The sequence below is a fragment of the Ammospiza caudacuta genome, chromosome 11 (assembly GCF_027887145.1).
Source record: "Ammospiza caudacuta isolate bAmmCau1 chromosome 11, bAmmCau1.pri, whole genome shotgun sequence".
NCBI classification, from domain to species: domain Eukaryota; kingdom Metazoa; phylum Chordata; class Aves; order Passeriformes; family Passerellidae; genus Ammospiza; species Ammospiza caudacuta.
Window position 1 is genome coordinate 19,418,598 of NC_080603.1, and position 16,762 is coordinate 19,435,359.

General features: G+C 57.1%; 1 protein-coding gene across 2 annotated transcripts; it reads right to left on the reverse strand.

The window, feature by feature from the left end:
- Positions 1 to 1,533: 1,533 nt before the first annotated feature.
- On the reverse strand, positions 1,534 to 15,235 carry EPHB3 (EPH receptor B3). Of its 2 annotated transcripts, none has more exons than XM_058812589.1 (15): positions 15,176 to 15,235; positions 14,100 to 14,772; positions 6,962 to 7,117; positions 6,492 to 6,827; positions 5,579 to 5,703; positions 5,255 to 5,423; positions 5,055 to 5,160; positions 4,590 to 4,642; positions 4,301 to 4,423; positions 3,955 to 4,202; positions 3,508 to 3,723; positions 3,276 to 3,425; positions 2,989 to 3,182; positions 2,679 to 2,834; positions 1,534 to 2,360 (listed from the first exon to the last, which is right to left on the reverse strand). In XM_058812589.1, exons 1-15 carry the CDS (start codon positions 15,230 to 15,232, stop codon positions 2,252 to 2,254), a joined length of 2,871 nt encoding a protein of 956 aa, XP_058668572.1. In that variant the 5' UTR covers positions 15,233 to 15,235; the 3' UTR covers positions 1,534 to 2,251. The 2 variants fall into 2 exon arrangements, with proteins under 2 accessions (XP_058668572.1, XP_058668571.1); XM_058812588.1 differs by having other exon boundaries at positions 4,590 to 4,687.
- Between the last annotated feature and the right edge of the window lie 1,527 nt (positions 15,236 to 16,762).

Genomic DNA, 16,762 nt, shown 5'->3' on the forward strand with positions numbered 1-16,762 from the left:
CCAGGGTAGGGAGCAAGCCAGGATGGGAAACCCCAGCAGAATGGGGCTGTGGTGTCCCTGTCAGCCAACATCCCAGATACATCCCACAGAGGAGATGGCGAGATGTGGGGAGACCATTCCTGCTGCCACCTGCCCTCCTGGACTTGTTTACCCTGTGGAGGAGGACAGGGTTAATGAGAAACCCAAGGGCAGGCCTGTTCCAAGGGAAGGGAAAAACAGCAGCTGCTGTGTCAGCCCAGGGAGGGGGGGATTGGGGCCAAGCACTGGGAAGCACAGGGGTGCACCCCCTCATTTTGGGGAGACAACACTCGCCCCTATGGAATGCCAGCAAAGCACCCCAAAAGCCAGTTAACAAGGTAGTGCAGCCAAGGGGAACTGAGAAACTCAGGATGAGGAACTGGGATTCCACTTGGCCACTGTGGACAAATCTCCCCCTAGACTGAGGCATGGCCCCCAGATTGCTCTCCCAGGGGGGCACCTTGCCACCTGCAGCTGGTCTGTTCACCCTGCTGAGCTCCCCCTGCTCAAGAGCCATTTTATAGAGGAGGAGTGAGGCCATAATCCAGGGGTGCCAGGGGCTGCTGCAACCCTCCTGCGGAGAGCAGGCTGCCCAGAGGGAGGCAGGGGAGGAGCAGTGCCCTATGGAGAAGCCCCGGAGCTGTGGGGACCCTCTGGCATTGGAAAAGCAGCGGGCATTGCTGTTCCCTGCTTGGCTTTCACACTCCCTGTCTGCTTCCCACAGTTCCAGCTTGACTTGAGGAGAGTAGGGGGGAAAAATGCTGAGTATTCCTAGTACATTAGAGTTTCCTGACTGGCTCTGACCTGGGACTCAGAGCCTCCACCCTGTGTGCCTCACGGGGAGCGTGCTGTGTCTCCCAGCACCACAGGGTTGGTACAGGATCACTGCCTGGTCCCTGTCGGACAACCTGAAAACATGACAGCAAGAGAAGGGGACAGCAGAAAGGGGCACGCAGCCAGCTTGGGGTCGGCCAGGAGGAGGAGAAGGATGACCCTGGTGGGCAGCGAAGCTGCAGGCAGCCGGGCCCATCCAATGAGAGCGCGATCGAGCAAAGGAAACTTGGGTAAAATTCTTATTGCCTTTATTCTGCCCATTGCCTCCCACAGTCCTGCGGCCAGCACACACCCACGCACGCATGCACACACTCACGCACACTCAGGCACGCTGGGAGTCTCTCCCTCGGCTCGGAGGAACCGGGCTGCAGTGAATCCTCAGGGAAAGGTGAGTGAGTCTTTTGGCAGCAATCACAGCGTGTGTCAGGAGCGGGCGGCGCCTGCTCCTTCTGCATAAAAGAGGAGGCTGGGGGAGGCGCGGCCCCCGGCGCAGCCCCCGCCCCAGCCCCGCTCTCCGGCCCTCGGGGGAGCGGCTGCCGTCCGTCGGTCCGGGGGCGGAGGGTCCCTGTGCAAACGTGCTGATGGCCTCGCTCTGCAGTCCAGAGCCGGCCAGGAGAACCAAGAGGGTAAGAGATGAGGAGCCAGGCACCTGGTCCCCCTCCCTCCCCTTTCTGCTCCCTCTTATCTTTTTTTAATATATCTCTTTTTTTTTCTTTTTTCTTTTGTTTTTTTTTTTTTTTTTTTTTTTTTTTGCCTAACTCCCTGCATAGTAAATCGGGTTCGGGTTCTGGCGTGCAAAGCCAAGAAAGGGAGCGAAGCCTTCCCTTCGGACACGTTCCAGTGCAGACCCTTGGGCGGAGGGCTTGCCAGGGCTGGAGAAGAGGAGTGATTGTCTGGGGCTGGTAGCCCCAGCCCTGTCGCTGGCTCGGCCTCCCCTGGCTGCTTCCACGTGGGGAACCGAGTTAGGGAAAGCTTCGGACATGTCTGACGGACTCGGCGGACGGGTCAACAGTCTGTGGCCTCGGGGAGGTGAGGGAAGTGAGGATTTGGGGGAAAACAGGGTGAAAAGAAATCCAAGAAGCAGAACAACTCTTCAAACCGATGAGCACCAAGACAGGGTGGGAAGTGGGATGTGCCATCTCTGTCCCATAATCCATCTTCAATATGAAGATGTGTCGCTGCCTCGCCATTCCAGGACAAGGGACGAAAAGCTGGGCTCCCTCAGCATGAGTGCCTTCGATCCAGGGAAGGGCGTCCCATCCCATCCCATCCCGTCCCAGGCGACCGTCCGAGGCAGAGGAACGCCGTGTGGAGGGGAAAACAGGAAGCTGGGCTGCACCGCAAACTGAACCTTTATGGCAGGTTCCCTTGGTCCGTTCCAATGCAGAGTCCCATGTGGTCAAACCTGCACTGGGAGCGTCTGGTTCATCTGCAGCCTCATGTCCTGAATGCTGCTCAGGATCTTCTTCTGGTGCCCTGCTAGCGTCACCCCTATCCTCAGCAGGTCCCTGCAAGGAAAAGGTGACGACTCAGACCCCAGCCACCAGCAACATCAACATGTGGCCCTGCTCCACTAGGGCAATGGATCTATCCATCATTACAGCCCTCTGCCAAGCTCCAGTGCTCCCTCTAACACCAGAGGGGACCGGATGCTGAATCCTAAACCTGAACTCCCTTGGGATTGGATGCTGAATCCCAGTCCTTAATTCAGCCCACATGCACCCAGGTGGGAGGAGGTGGCTGTCAGACTGTCAAATAGGCAAGGGAGAGTGTGCAGCAGCCCCAGTCCCAGTTTGCTCCCTCCTCCCCTCCAAGCAGGGACTTACTCTGCTGTCATCTGTGCCACCAGGTCGAAGGAGGCAAACCCAGCATTGACGAAGTTCTCCTTGTACCGTCCCATTTTGATGGCATCCAGCCAGTCTCCCACGGTGGTGAAGGTGGTGTAATCTGGGACAGTGCGGTCCAAGAGCGGCTGCGAGATGCTAAAGGGCAAGAGAGCCACAGGTCACAAGGAGCAGGGCACAGAGAGGTGTAACTGGAAGCAAGGGATCCCCATTCTTATCCCCTCCCTCCCAATCACTCCAGTGTTCCCTGGAGTTGGGGTAAGTGCTGGCTGGAAACAAGGATGTCACTGACCCAGACTGGACACTGGCGATGACCTTCAGGCTGGCAGCATTGCGGATGAGCTTGTCCAGCGTGTTGACAATCTGTGCAAATTTGGGCCTCAGGTTGCGGTCCCGCACCCAGCAGTCCAGCATCAGCTGGTGCAGTGCAGTGGGGCAGTCCATGGGGGGTGGCAGGCGGTAGTCCTGCTCCACAGCATTGATCACCTGCAGAAAGATTGGCAGAGGCAGGTTGTGAGCCACCTGGCTCCCACAGGCAGCCTACAGCTCCCGGTTCCTTCCTCCCCAGAGAGCACTCACATCCTGGTTGGACATGTCCCAGTAAGGTCGCTCCCCGTAGGACATCACTTCCCACATGACAATGCCGTAGCTCCACACGTCGCTGGCTGAAGTGAATTTGCGGTAGGCGATGGCCTCAGGAGCTGTCCATCTGATCGGGATCTTGCCTCCCTGCACGGATACACAGCTCCATGATTAGTGAATCCCTGAGGTGTCTCCCCCCGCCCCCAGATCCCTTGTGAGTGTCCCGTACCAGGGAGCTGGTGTAGGTGGGGTCAGCTGGGTCATCCTCCAGGAAGCGGGAGAGCCCAAAGTCAGACACTTTGCAGACCAAGTTGCTGTTGACCAGGATGTTGCGGGCAGCCAGATCCCGATGCACATAGTTCATCTCCGAAAGGTACTTCATGCCAGCGGCGATGCCTCGCATCATTCCCACCAGCTGGATGACTGTGAACTGCCCATCATTCAGCTGCCAGAGGAGAGATCAGAGGGGTTTGCAACACCCTGAACAGATTGAGGAAGGATCCCAGTGCGCTACCACCATCACCTTCCTCCTCTCTAGAGCCACCCCCTTCTCCCACTCACAGCCTAACCCTGGGACACCAGCATGACAATGCAGAGAGATGGAGAAGGGCTCAGAGCTGCTGCCCCCCCATGCACTGCACCCCCCAGCCCAGGGCAGGAGGGGATGGATGCTCACCCGGAGGAAGGAGTCGAGTGCACAGTTCTCCATGAATTCCGTGATGATCATGACGGGGCGGCTCTTGGTCACCACGCCCTCCAGGTGGATGATGTTGGGGTGGTCGAACTGGCCCATGATGCTGGCCTCGCTCAGGAAGTCCCGCCGCTGCCGCTCCGTGTAGCCCACCTTCAGGGTCTTGATGGCCACGAAGATCTCGCGGCGGCCAGGCAGCTTCAGGCGCCCACGGCACACCTCACCAAACTCCCCTGTAGTGGGAAGGAGAGAGGGGAGCAGTACAGTGAGCCACAGGACAGGGTGAGAGGCAGCAGTGTCAGCACCTGCTGTGCCCAGCCCCAGGACTTGCCTGCTCCAATGACCTCCTCAATTTTCACACAGGAGATGTCAATCTCTTTGGCGAATTCCCGCACAGCTTCGTTTGGGTCCTCATAAGTGAAAGGGTCAATGTACACCTTCATCCCAGGGGTAACTGCAAGGACAGAAGCCATCACCAGGAGGGACACAGCAAGGGTGACAGATGTCAAGCCACTTGGCTGGCTCTCAGCCCACCCCTTGTTAGAAAAGGCTGTCCCTTTGCATGGGACAGGAATTGGGAGAGGGCAGCCAGAGTCCATTTGCTGGGCTCTCACACTCACCATATTGCTGCAGCTTCTCTGTGTACTCAGGGTCGGTGTTGTTGCGCTGCTTCCTGCCCAAAGGAGACGAGAGGAGGTGTTCAGTAACCATCCCTTTCCTGATGGGGCAAAGACATTCACTGCCAACTTCCAAATCCCAGCACAGACAGCCTCTGCCAGAGAGCCTTCCCTCTGGCAGCCTGTGCACAGAGCCATTCCTCCACCCGAGGTGCGATGGGAGGAGATGGCCTAGTTGTGCTGAGTGCATGGCAGGAGCCTGGGCAGAGCCCAGCTCCTGCTGGGGAAGCAGAGGCACAATCCTCCCACAGGACCCCTGCTCTGGGACCTATGTGTGGCTGGTGCAGTCCTTCACTCTGTGACTAGAGCTGCCAGAGCTCTGCCCACAGGTGAAGGGGAAAGCTCTGTGGCACACATGAGCAACCCCCAAACCCAGATTTGAAGCCCTCCTCCCTGAAAAGCCAGTACCTGAAGCAGACGATGGCAATCACCACCACCACGATGACAAACACCAGCCCAGCAGTGGCCGAACCCACGATCAGAGGCAGCTCCTGGAAAGTCTTGCTGGTGGAACCTGATGGAGGGACAGGCAGGAATCGAGGTCAGGCTGGGAAAGGAGCAGGCACGGGAGGGCTGGGCGATGGAGGCAGCCCAGTGCTGGTACCTACCGCCCTCGGCAGTGGTCTGGAACTCTGTGGGGAGGCTGTAGCGGCCGTACCCCGCCACGGTGCGCGCCCGCACCTGCACCATGTACCGAGCGTTGGCCTTCAGCCCGTCCAGCCGCACCGAGTTCTTCTGGCTGGTGACTGTGTTGGCGATGCCATCACTCTGGCCTTGCTGTAGGGGAGACGTGGGTGTCACCTTTGTGAAGCCACCCTCCATTTGTTGGCTCCCACATCCCCCAGGAGCCAGGTTTAGAGGAACCCCCTATGCCATGGTGCTGATGGCCAACTAGAAGGGCTGGAGGAGGGAAAAGGCTGTTCCTGCTTTACCTTCTCTGAGTACTTGATCTCATAGTCCAGAATGATGCCGTTGGGTCTCTCTGGGGGAGTCCATGACAGCGTCATGCTGTTCCCAGTGCTGCTGTGCAGGTGCATCGTCGGTACGGCAGATGGGGCTAGGAAGGAGGGCAGGGAAGGAATGAGCCACCTGCACCAGGTTTCCACCTCCACCATCCCACACAGTGTAGGGAATGCTCTGCCTGTGACCTGCTTGGATAATCTTGGTGGAAAGGCATGGAAAAGCTCTGAGACTCATGGCCTCCCCCAAGTCTCCATAAGGAGATGTGATCTCAACACCAAGGGGAGCCTCAGAAATAGCACTGAAATCATGCTTCACCCCATGCCTAGCTGCAGACTGGTCTGGGGAAGGGCCCTGCCAACCCAAACTGGGGCTCCCTCCCCTCCTCCATTTGCCAGGAGCTCTGTGCTCCACCCCAGCAGCAAGACCCGTGAAATCAGATCAGTGCGCAGTGGCTGGAGATTACCAGCACGCTGGAGCGGGGCCAGAGCGGGAGGAAGGAGGGAATGGCAGAGCACTTGGCCGCCTGCAAAGGCTTGGGCTGGTGCTGAGCCTTCCCAGGCACACAGGAGAGAAATCTCATTTCCTTCCTCCTCCCCTCACAGCAGGCACAGCATCTCTGGGGTAGGTCTAGAAGATCCAGAGCTCTCTGGAGCATCTGCCAGCCCTAGTCTTCTCCACTTGCATGCATTTTGATCTCATCTCCTCTAGGGACATGCTTTAAACAGAGAAGAGAGTTTACCCAGGGGATTAGATGCAGGCCCAGAGAGCCAGTTAGGCGGTACCACAAAGGACTGCAGCCTCCCAGGCTGTCAGAAAGAAATCTCTGCTCAACTCTGCTCTGTGGAGAAGATGCAGCCCCTGCTCCCTGGTGGCTCCACTGACCTGCCTGGTTGGTGGTGATGTTGACAGAGGCAAAATGGGGAGGGTAGGGACTCTTGTTGGAGATGCCGTTCACGGCCTGGATCTCGAAGGTGTACTGGGTGTGGGCCATCAGGTTGCTGATGTAGATGCGTCGCTCGGTGAGGCCGAGCTGGCGCGGCACGAACTCCACGTTGTCGTCGCAGCGGGTGCACAGGCGCCGCTCCACGCTGCATTTCTTGCAGATGACGTTGTAGAGCAGGTCATCCCTCCCGCCCGTGTCCTGCGGCTCGCTCCACTCCAGCACCAGCGACGTCTCATTCACGTTGGAGATGACATTGCGGGGGGCTGAGGGGACACCTGCAGGGAAATGTGGGTGTCTTCACGTCCAGCTCTGCCCTGGCATGGGCTCAGCACATACCCCATGCCAGACACAGACCCCCATCATCTCCACAGCCTCCCTTGCTCCCCTCCCTGCCCAGAGCAGGACTCACTGGTGCAGGCGCTGTCTGCTGGGTCTGTGTCTGCCCGGAAAAAGCCGTTTCGACAAGTGCAGACCATTGCTGCTCCAGAGGTGGTCCGGCTGTTGGGAGGGCAGGGAGAGCAGGGACCTTCCCCCTGCTTAGATTTGAAGGTTCCTGGGCCACACGCTGGAGGAAAGAAAACCAGACCTGAGTTATAAAGTGAACCCAGAAAACATTCACTGCTCCCACCATAGCTGGGCAGACTCCTCCTCACTGCCCTGCCAAATCTTTGATCAGTGGATTGAAGACCTCAGGCGTCCTACAAGCCTTTCCATTGCCATCAGCCATGCCCAGGGAATCATGGCAGGGAAGGGTGAGAAGAGTGGGCTGCTGGAAGCACCAGATGGCTCAGGCACAGCTCTGCCAGGAAATGCTGGGCTCCAGCAGCAGGTCTGAGGTGATTGGAGGTGGGAGGAGTTGGTCACCACCAGCAGTATTCCATCCAGAGCTCCATTCCTCAGTTATGATTCTTCACTTCCCTTCCTAAGGGTCTTACCATACTCCCTTCTCCCTTCTGGGGAAACACGGCTGGGAAGGAAAGAATTCCTCTACAGCACTGCCTGCAGCAGCCCCTACAAGAGGCCTCCACCACCCAAAATCAGCCACTCAGCCCCAAACCTTCCGCCTCAGGCTCTTGAGCCACTTCTCAGACCCGGGGCGGCGGCACCTCACGAGGTCGGCTCAAGTGGAGCGCTGAGCGAGATGAAAACATTCCTGCAGGTCCTTGGCTGAAGAGCTGCTTCAGCATCACTGCCACCTCCCTCCTCCGCTTCCGATCAGGGTCCTTCAAGGAGCCACGAGTCCTGGGATACGGCCCCACTGGCACCACAAGGTGTTTGTTTGTAATGAGGGGCACGTGAAAGGTTTAACAGCACTTGAGCCAAGGAGCAGAGCGGCCTCGGGAACCTGACCCACACCTCAAAATAGCCTGATTTATCACACTGCTGCCCAAGGAAGCAGATTCTGTGCTCTGTGTTTGCAGCCGGATGAGGTGAGAGAGCCACTGGCGCCGGCTCTGTTCAGCATCACCCTGTTTGCCACAGCTGGGGCAGCATCAGCACCGATGGCCCCGAAGGAGGGCACATCCTCCTTGCTCCACCACGTTAGGGAAGCTCCCAGGGCAGGTAACCCTGCCACGCCAGCCACACATCATCCTGAAAACAGCAGGAGGTTTCCTGGTGCTTCACCAGGCTGTGGCAAGTGGAAGTTTCCTGCTATGAGGCATCTCCCGACACCCTTTGTGGAAGTTTTCCGGCTGGTTGTGGCCCCACATGGGGCGTGGAGTGCTGTGAGTCACACGCTGCCAGGCCGGCCCCGCAGGGACCCGCACACAGCTCCAGGTGCTGTCCTGGGTTTGTCCAGGCACCAAGCAGCAGCAAGCCCAAGGGAGAGCAGCCCTTGCAGAGACAGCTGCCTGCTCTCCCACCCCTCTGCCTGGATGGGTGTCAGGAGCTGCTTCCTGCTCCCAGGGTGTGAGCCTCCCAGCAGTGAGACTCTTCTTTGGTCAAAACAGGACTGACTACATGGCTCTACTAACTCCACTCCTTGACCTGAGTTCACCCAGCCTCTGGGCCTTCCCTTTGGAAATGAAAGCTTTGCCCGTCCCGACTGTGCAGGCTGGAAGGCAAAGCAGTGCACAGATCTGCTCCTTGGCAAGCAATGGGAAGCCAGCAGGTCCAGGGCTTCTGTGTCCCCAGCCTGGGACAGCCAGGCCGCTAGAAAATGTGTCTTTATGTGGACAGCAGAGGCCCAGAGGTCGCAGAGAAGCCTTGGCACAGACAGATGCACCCCGGCTGGAGTCCCGGGTGGCTCAAACTGGGTGGATGCAGATTCACACATAAGGAACCAGATTGTTGAGGAATGAGAGATGACTGAAACCTTTTGGACAGGAATGCTCTGGGCTCAGAAAGCTGCCAAACATGCTTTGGTTATGGAGAGGAGCCCAGATCCATCAGGGACAAAACCCCCTGAACAGGCTTGTTGGGGGGGGAGTGAAGCCGGAGCAACCAGAGCTTGTGTGAAGCTGACAGCCCAAGCATGGCATGGCAGCCAAGGACAGCCAGGGGCTTGCAAAGGATGCAGGAGAACATTTGGTCTCCAGCACATGAAGTGCCAGCCGGTGCCCAGTGGGTTACAGGCACGAAGGTGACAGTGGCCTCCCAGACACAGGAGGAAGGGACAGGCAGAGCTGCCCTTCAGCAGCTCCCTGCCACCCCTGAGCAGTGCCCAGTGCAGGCACAAGGGGTGAAGGCCTCTTCTTTGCATCCTTATGCCATCCTGGCAGGAGGGGGATGAGCCATGAACCAGCCCTGTTAGAAGGGGAAGAGCAGCAGAGGCACTGAGGCCCAGATGCACTCCAGTGTGTAGATTTCCAACTCTGCTTAATAAATCAGAGCATAAAGACCTCGGTGGCAGTGTGACAGCTCTCAGCCGCCACATTTGAAGGCAGTAACCGAGCTGAAAGCTGATCCCAGGTCCCTGGTGGATAAGCCGCTGTGTCATCTCTTCTCTGCAAGAAACTGCCTGTACAACAACCACTGTCTTGGCCGGCACGCTGCGGAACGAGCCTGGGAGCTCTGGAGTGGGAACGTGACTCCATCCAGCCGGAGCTGGGAAGCCAGGCTCCCTTCTCCCTGCCGAGAGCTTTGCATAAGCACTTTTCCTGCTGAAGTGTCCTCAAATAAAATAACAACTCTGAACCTCTGCACACAGATCACATCTCCTGGTGCTGTGCTGCGGTCACTTCTGGGGAGAACATGACAGTCAGTGACAGCCACAGGATAACAGGTCAGGGAACCGAAGCGGAGAGGAGCCGCTGGTTTGATGGCAGGGAGAGGCAGCCTGGCCTGACAGCGGGGATCAGCCACAGAGGGGATTTGTGTGGGGCATGGGAGGGAAGAGGACAGTAACAGAGCCCTGCTGTAAAGCTGCCCCTGCACCCCTATGGGGCATCGCACTCTCGACATGGCAAACGCAGCCATCCGGCTGTGGCAGCCCCTCAAGGATTTTCATCAGCCACCCTCCTCCAAGGCCTGATCCTGTCTCAAAAAGCTGCAGCACAGAGCTGGGGGAAGAGGGGGGTACTACTCCCAAATACTATCTCCACCGTGGTGAATAAAGTTCAAGGAAGGGAGCTGAAAAAAACACCGAAATAAAAGCCTTCTGCCAGCAGCAGAGAGCAGTGACTCATCCCGTAGGCAGCCTCCATTATTGCATGGGATGCAGGCAAGCAGCAATGAACCACTGTGCATCCCCAAAACTCTGGGGTCCCCTCCCCTTGGAAAGGCAGGGATTGCCATGACACGCTGGAAAAAATCAGCCCCAAACTACCATGTTTCATGTTTCAGCCGCTTCCCATTCACTCTACAATATTCCAGCATCCTTCCAGCTATTTCTCTCCCTGTAGGATTGAAGCAGGACGCCTCGCCTGAGCCTAGATAAATTAAACTGATCATATCCCTTTGCCCATCAACCCTGTAATTTCTTTAGAGGCAGCAGTCAGGTTTGTTCGGGACGATCTGTGCTTTATGAACCTGCACAGCTCGCTCCCTTCTCGCTGTTGTAAGTGGCTACAGATGGAGCAGAGCTGTGGAAGCAACAGCCTGGCTACAGCCGAGGCGGTAACTCTGTTTTTAAGTCTCTCTTAAAAGGCAGTTATTTAAAATAAAGTAAAATAATCACCCTTTGGGTGAAAATATTTCACACTAGCGCAGTCCAAAAGTGAATGGAGTAAATCTGAAGGGAGAGAAGGGAGAGAGCCTTTGGGGGTTTGAAGTGGCATCCAAGGAACAGGCAACAAAACAATTTTTTTCTTTTTTTTTTTTTTAAGAAAAGAAAAAAAATTCAATAAGCAAAGCTGCCTCTTGAGCCACAGTGGGTCACAGGCAGGACGGCAGGGGCAGATTTCCTCGACTGTGTTACAAGTAACCCATTGTGGAGCTGCCTGGCTGTAAACCGGCAGCTCTCCCTGCCTTCCCTGCTGCTGCCTTTGATCTGGAATCCCGGGCAATTAATCCCAGGCAGTTTCACTTCCTGGGTTTCATGCAGCAAGCCCATGTTGCAATGCAAAGCTGCAAACAGTTGGCAAGTGCAATGCTTGCTTGGCAATTTTTTTTTTTTTATTTAATTCAGGGTGACGTTTTCATTAGTCACTGATTGCAAGGGAAATTTATTTTTGCAAAAATTCTGATTTTGGCCCCAGCTTGACCTGCGCTCACCTACTGATTGTGCCCAAATGTTCAGTGCCTGGTGCCACGAGAAAAGAAACATCAAGAAGGATGAGAAATGGGTCTCAGGAAGGTGTGGTGTCATGCTGAACACTGTCACCCCCAGTGCTCCTACAGTTTGGGTATCCATGGACTGCACCACACAGACTCAGCTCCCCTCCCAGGTGGGGTGCAGGCTCTGTGGTCCTCCTCCCAAGCAGAGGGGACATGCAAGGAGGGGGCTCACTGCTCACCCTGGCACAGCAGCCTTTCTGCCTTTGTGTGAAGCCAGCAACACAAAGGTGCAAATTCAAACAAATCCATCAGATGTGGAGGAGGAGCATTTTTGGGGAGCCCCTTGACAGCAAATCCCCTGAACTGTTTGGGTGCCTCCTAATGAAAAGGAGAAGGGATGGGGCTGGGGAAAAGCTAAACCCCAGGGGCTGCAGGGTGTGGGGTGTGAGTGCCGTGTACCCCAGCCCAAAGGCATGCGGGAGCCTTTGCTCTCCTCCCCGGCCAGCAGCTCCTCTTGTCCTCCAAGAGCTGCCTCTGCAGCTCTGCGTGGCAGGGAGTGTGTGGGAAGCGGCACAACCCCCAGAAGGGCCGTGTGCTAATTAAATAAAGATAATGAGGCTGAGAATGAGATGCCAAATCAATGCTGTGGCAACTCAGGAGTAGAGCACCAGGTACCAGCCTGGCGGATCGCCTTACAAAGCACGCCAAAGAAACTGTCTTCAGCCGGGCAGGATGAGCCCTCTGCTCCCGAGGGACTGGGATACAAGCTGCATTGTAACAGGTCTGAATGTGAGCTCTAATCTTGGCTTGGATGGAGATAAAGAGGAGGAGGAGGAGGAGGTCTTCAAAGGCCACTGAAAGTCTGGGAAAAGGGGGAGATTTACAACAGGGCTTATCCCATCTAAGCAGTAACTGGGTATTGTTATTTATTAAAATGCCATCTGGCACTCTGGAGCGCTGCTCGCCTGCACGGTGAAGCCCCTGCGGGCTCTCTGGGGCAGGAGTGATGAAACCCCAGCTTTGGGGGGCTGCACCACACCTCTGCCCACAACACCGGCTCCGAGACTTCTTGGGGGTGCTGGACTGTGGAAATGGGGTAAGGGAACATCCAGCCAAGAGGAGAAAAGGAGCTGCAGCTCCGGCTTCTCCCGGCCTTTCTTCAGCTGTTTCCACTTAAAACATACGATCATATGGCGGAAAATCTGATCCTAGAGGCGCAGTGCAACTTTCCCAGAGAAACGTGAGGACGCCGCCACTGCTGCCCAGCGAGGAGGCAGGCTGCCGGATGGAGACGTGCCCGGGGCCCAGCGTGGCTTCCCTGCCTGCTGCAGCAGAAGCTGGGCCTTGGTGGGAAATCAAAGGCGCTGGGAAGCTGCCACATGGGGGTCTGTCCAGCTTGGGGATGTGGAGATGGGACCTTGCCCAGGCTTCTGAGCCTAATCTGAGGAGCTCTGTCCTGCCTTGGGATGCCCCCTCTCAGCTCATCCCTGGTACTGGCTGGAAACTGTCACCTTGTGCCCAATCCCCACTCTCTGCTGGGAAAGAGCCAACATCGTGCATGGTCTAAGATCTCCCAGTCCAAGCAAGAAGGAAAGCAGCTACCCATGAGCATGGACCTCAGTGCAGTGTGAAGTGTGGATGGATGGCTGGCACTGCTGTCCATCAGCTCAGGAGGAGCCAGATTGGGGCTCACAAGACTCATGCAGGGGCTGTGGCACTGAAGTCAGAGCAGTGCTGGCACTGATGGTGCTGGAGGCTCTGGATCCCCAGCAGAGCTGAGGCCCTGTGGAGACTGACCTCTCCCTGCCCAGCCACAGCAGCACAGCTGTCAGCTACCCTGCTCCCAAAGCCAGCGGGGAGGCCAGCCTGGCCCTAGCCCCACATCACACGCCATCCCAAATCACATGGCCCCGGCCAAGAGCAAAGGGCTGGCGCCAAGCATCCCGTCATGGGCCAGCACAAGGCATCCAGGGCTGGGGGCCCCGCCAGCATCCCACTCCCTGTGCAATGTCTGCAGCCAAGGGGAACGGCAACCTCTCTGCCCTAAACCCCAGCCACCCCAGGGCAGGGTCCTCCCTGCCAGAGACAGCTCACAAGAAAAAAATCACCCTAAGGGAATGCAACATTCATCCAGACAGATTTTTCCTTACCAACACACCCCAACTGGGGTTAAACAGCAACACCAAAGCTATCGTGGGAGAGCATGGCAGCTGCAGGACTCACACAGAGCTATCTTGCTGCTAGGGCGGCTCTCCATCCCCAACATCTCCATGTGCAGGATATGTTTCCTTCCCTTCCAGCAAGAACAAGGAGCTTCAGATCCACTGCCTTCGTGCTGGTCCCTACCATCCCTGCTGCAAGCTTTCAGCACTGGCAGGGGGAGCATGCATCAGCATGGCTTCTCCCACAGGGGAGCCCTGCTCACCACCAGGGCTTCTGAACAAGCCTCCGCACAAGCAGCGTGAAATCACACTTGCCAAGAACAATCACTTGGCCCAGCCACGAGCACTGCAGGAGGGAGAGAGGGAAGATGCTGGATACAGCAGCAGCGATGAGAGAGAGGTTTTGGTAATGCTCAAGGGCTTAAATGTGCTGTATCCCTGCTGAGGACCATGCCTTGAGCTGCAGCTCTGTGCAAGGAGATGCATCCCACAGAGGGTAGCACTGCTGGTTGCTCACCAGTGTGTCTCAGCAGACACTGCATGAGTCCGGACCAGAAAGGTTTTAAGGCTTCGGAGTCCAACTGCAGACCAGTCCTCTGAGATGTAACCCTGCTCACTCATCAGGGAAAAGCCTCCAAAACCAGACTGAGCTCAACGCAAAATCACCTCCTTCACATCAATGCACCCATGGGGACAAAAGCCACGATCACTCTGCCATGCACATACCTTGGCACTGGGTATCCTTCATGGTGGGCTCATATCCAGCAGCACACGTACACGCTCCCACAGGTACCATCCACTCGCCGTCGCCGTTGCAGTACAGCTTGAGGGGCACAGACACCTCCACTGCATTGGGGATGCACGTGCCCGGGGCGATGACCAGGGAAGTGGGCTCGGCCCCCGTTAGAGTCTCCGGGAAGATAGCAAAGCCAGCAATGGTGTTGGAGCATTTCTTGTAGAAAGCCCGGACGGAGATGAGGGACATGCAGGCTCCCAGGTCTTGGAAGGCAAGGTAAAAACCATTCTTGGAGAGAGGGCCAAAGCTGCGCACCTTGGTGTTCACGCGGCCAGACTCCAGCTTGGAGAAGCTCTCATCTGGGGCAATTGTATCCACTTTGATATAGGGGTTCTCCATCCAGAAAGGGCTGTTTGCAGAGGCAGAATCCGTATCTGACTCGTAATAGAAGAGGTTGAAGGTCTCTTTGCAGGAGCCAGGGATGTTGGGGATGCTGTTGCAGTCCCGCACAGTGAACTTCAGCTCCACATAGACGCGCTGGACGTCCTGGCGCTGGATGAATTTGGTACGAAGCCAGTTGTTCTGGTTGGCCTCCCGTACGTTGCACACCTGGTACGTGCGGATAGGGTTCATGGCCTCGTCATAACCACTGACTTCTTCCCACTGTGATTGAGAGGGAAAGGGTTAGATCCCCAGCCAGGGGCAGCAGTGCTACGGACACATCGTGAATGGCACAGGGTGGGGGGGAACAGGCAACAGTCAACAGGGAAGAGCAGCAGCTACACCTTCACCTGTCACAACCCTCCTGGTCATCATGTTGACTAAGAGCAACCCAGACCAGGGACCATGACACTCCCACTCCACTGGCACGGAGTCAAGAGGAGATGGTTTCACAAGGCGAGGATATGCACAGGAGGAAAGGAGAAAGATGCAGCCAGCTTCACAGAGGCAGTGGTGAGCAACTATGATTCCCATGGGGCCAGGGCCAGCTCTGCCCTCGATTCCCATGGGGCCAGGGCCAGCTCTGCCCTTTGGAGGTCAGGACCAGGGCTGGTTCTAAACTTACCCCTGTCTCCGGATGAGTTGTCCATGCCAACTCAGAGGTCACCCACTTTGTGTCCATCAGGGTCTCTGGAGAGAAAGGAAGGAGAAAAAGAAATAATTGGAGATGAAGGCCAAGATTAGAGGGGAAAAAAACCAGGAGGAGTGGGGGAGAGGAGAGCTGAGCCTGACATTTCTGTGGAAAACAGCAACTTGGGGGGTAACGTGGTGGGAGGAGGGGGGAGCGGCGCAGACAGACTCCAGATTTCTCTTCTCCTGTCAAGAGAACAGGAAGAGCGAGGCGTCCCTGGAGAGCTGTGCTGGAGGAGGCAAGCGGCAGGACGAGGAGCTGGCCAGGTGGCAAGGGGGAGATGGGGACAAGCTGCCATCCCCAGCCACTAGCACAGCCAAACGTGTCCCCCAGGCAGTGCAGGGGTGCCAAAGGAGGAAGACCGGGCGCCCCTGTCCGCACCCTCCCCCTCTGCTTTGGCAGGGCGCGTATTTAATGTGGCTGGGGTTGAAAGGGCCCGTTCCCATGACAGGGCGGTGCGGGCCAGGCAGGTTTATCCAGAGGAGGAGGGACTGCCAGGCTGCTCTCCCAGAGACGCCCCACATCACTCATTTTACAAGAGGGGAGAAGAATTTGACCGTCTGGCCAACATTCCTGGAGCAGACTACAAGACAAACCACCCCGGCAGCATTCCCCAAACAGCCCCAGCCCCAGCCTTGGGGGAGCGAGATGCTTGTCTGGGAAGAGCTGCAATTGCAGGCAGCTGTCGCTAATCCCAGGCAGAGCCGCGTGGCTCCGCGCGAGCACCACGCGCAAAAAGCAGCAGTGAAACACAACCATGAGAGCACACTGCCATGCTCAGGGGCCAACGGCCCCTCTGTGAGCTGCTGGCCTGTGAGCTTTGCTCCAGGGATGGCCCTTAGGCTGTCTGGAGGGGAGCAGGCACACCAGCACCCTGGGGTCCTCTGAACCTTCTTTTGCCTAGGGAGGGTTTGGTGGAAGGGGGATGCAAATGCCTGGAGACCCTGGTGTGCTCAGGGGGACTCTGCTGCCTGCACTGAGCAGGACCCAGGACCAGGGCCAAAACACCTCCCTGATGAGGGCATCCCCCTCCCCAGCCACAAGTATGGCCCCATGTGAAACCCTGTGCAGCTCCCCAGGCACTGCCCGTCCATCCATCTATCCATCCATCCATCCATCCACTTCTCAGCCCACCCGGGCTCAGGAGGAAGGGCAGGGAGCCATGGCTCTCCTAGACCCAGCAGTGGGCTGGGAACCGCTCACTCTCACTGGTTGGGGCACATAGACGTGCCAGGGCAGCTCAGCTGTGCCAGCACCATGGCTCAGCCCCACAGCAAGAGGCAGTTTCAGCTTCTTTCCTTTCACTGCAGGAAAACCTCAGGCTGACCTAGGCAGGGAGGAAGTGTGGAGGAGGAAGGAAGCATTCACGCATCGCAGGGTTTCGGATGAAGCCCGACTGGAGGTAAACACCTTCTTCCCGTGTCCCACCCTGGAAAGACCCGCCAGCAGCTCCCAGGCCAGCACCCACAGGCAGGCTGGCAGCACAGGCTGTGGGTGCCATCACGGCACAGATAAACAAGC

What these genes read in the sequence shown, in the direction of transcription:
- EPHB3 (XM_058812588.1), bottom strand. Translation starts at nt 15,232, where the DNA reads ATGGACACAAAGTGGGTGACCTCTGAGTTGGCATGGACAACTCATCCG. An exon ending in AGCAGACAGCGCCTGCACCA is followed by an intron (nt 6,828 to 6,961) that starts GTGAGTCCTGCT and finishes ATTTCCCTGCAG; the next exon opens with GTGTCCCCTCAGCCCCCCGC. An exon ending in ATCGCCAGTGTCCAGTCTGG is followed by an intron (nt 2,835 to 2,988) that starts GTCAGTGACATC and finishes CTTGCCCTTTAG; the next exon opens with CATCTCGCAGCCGCTCTTGG.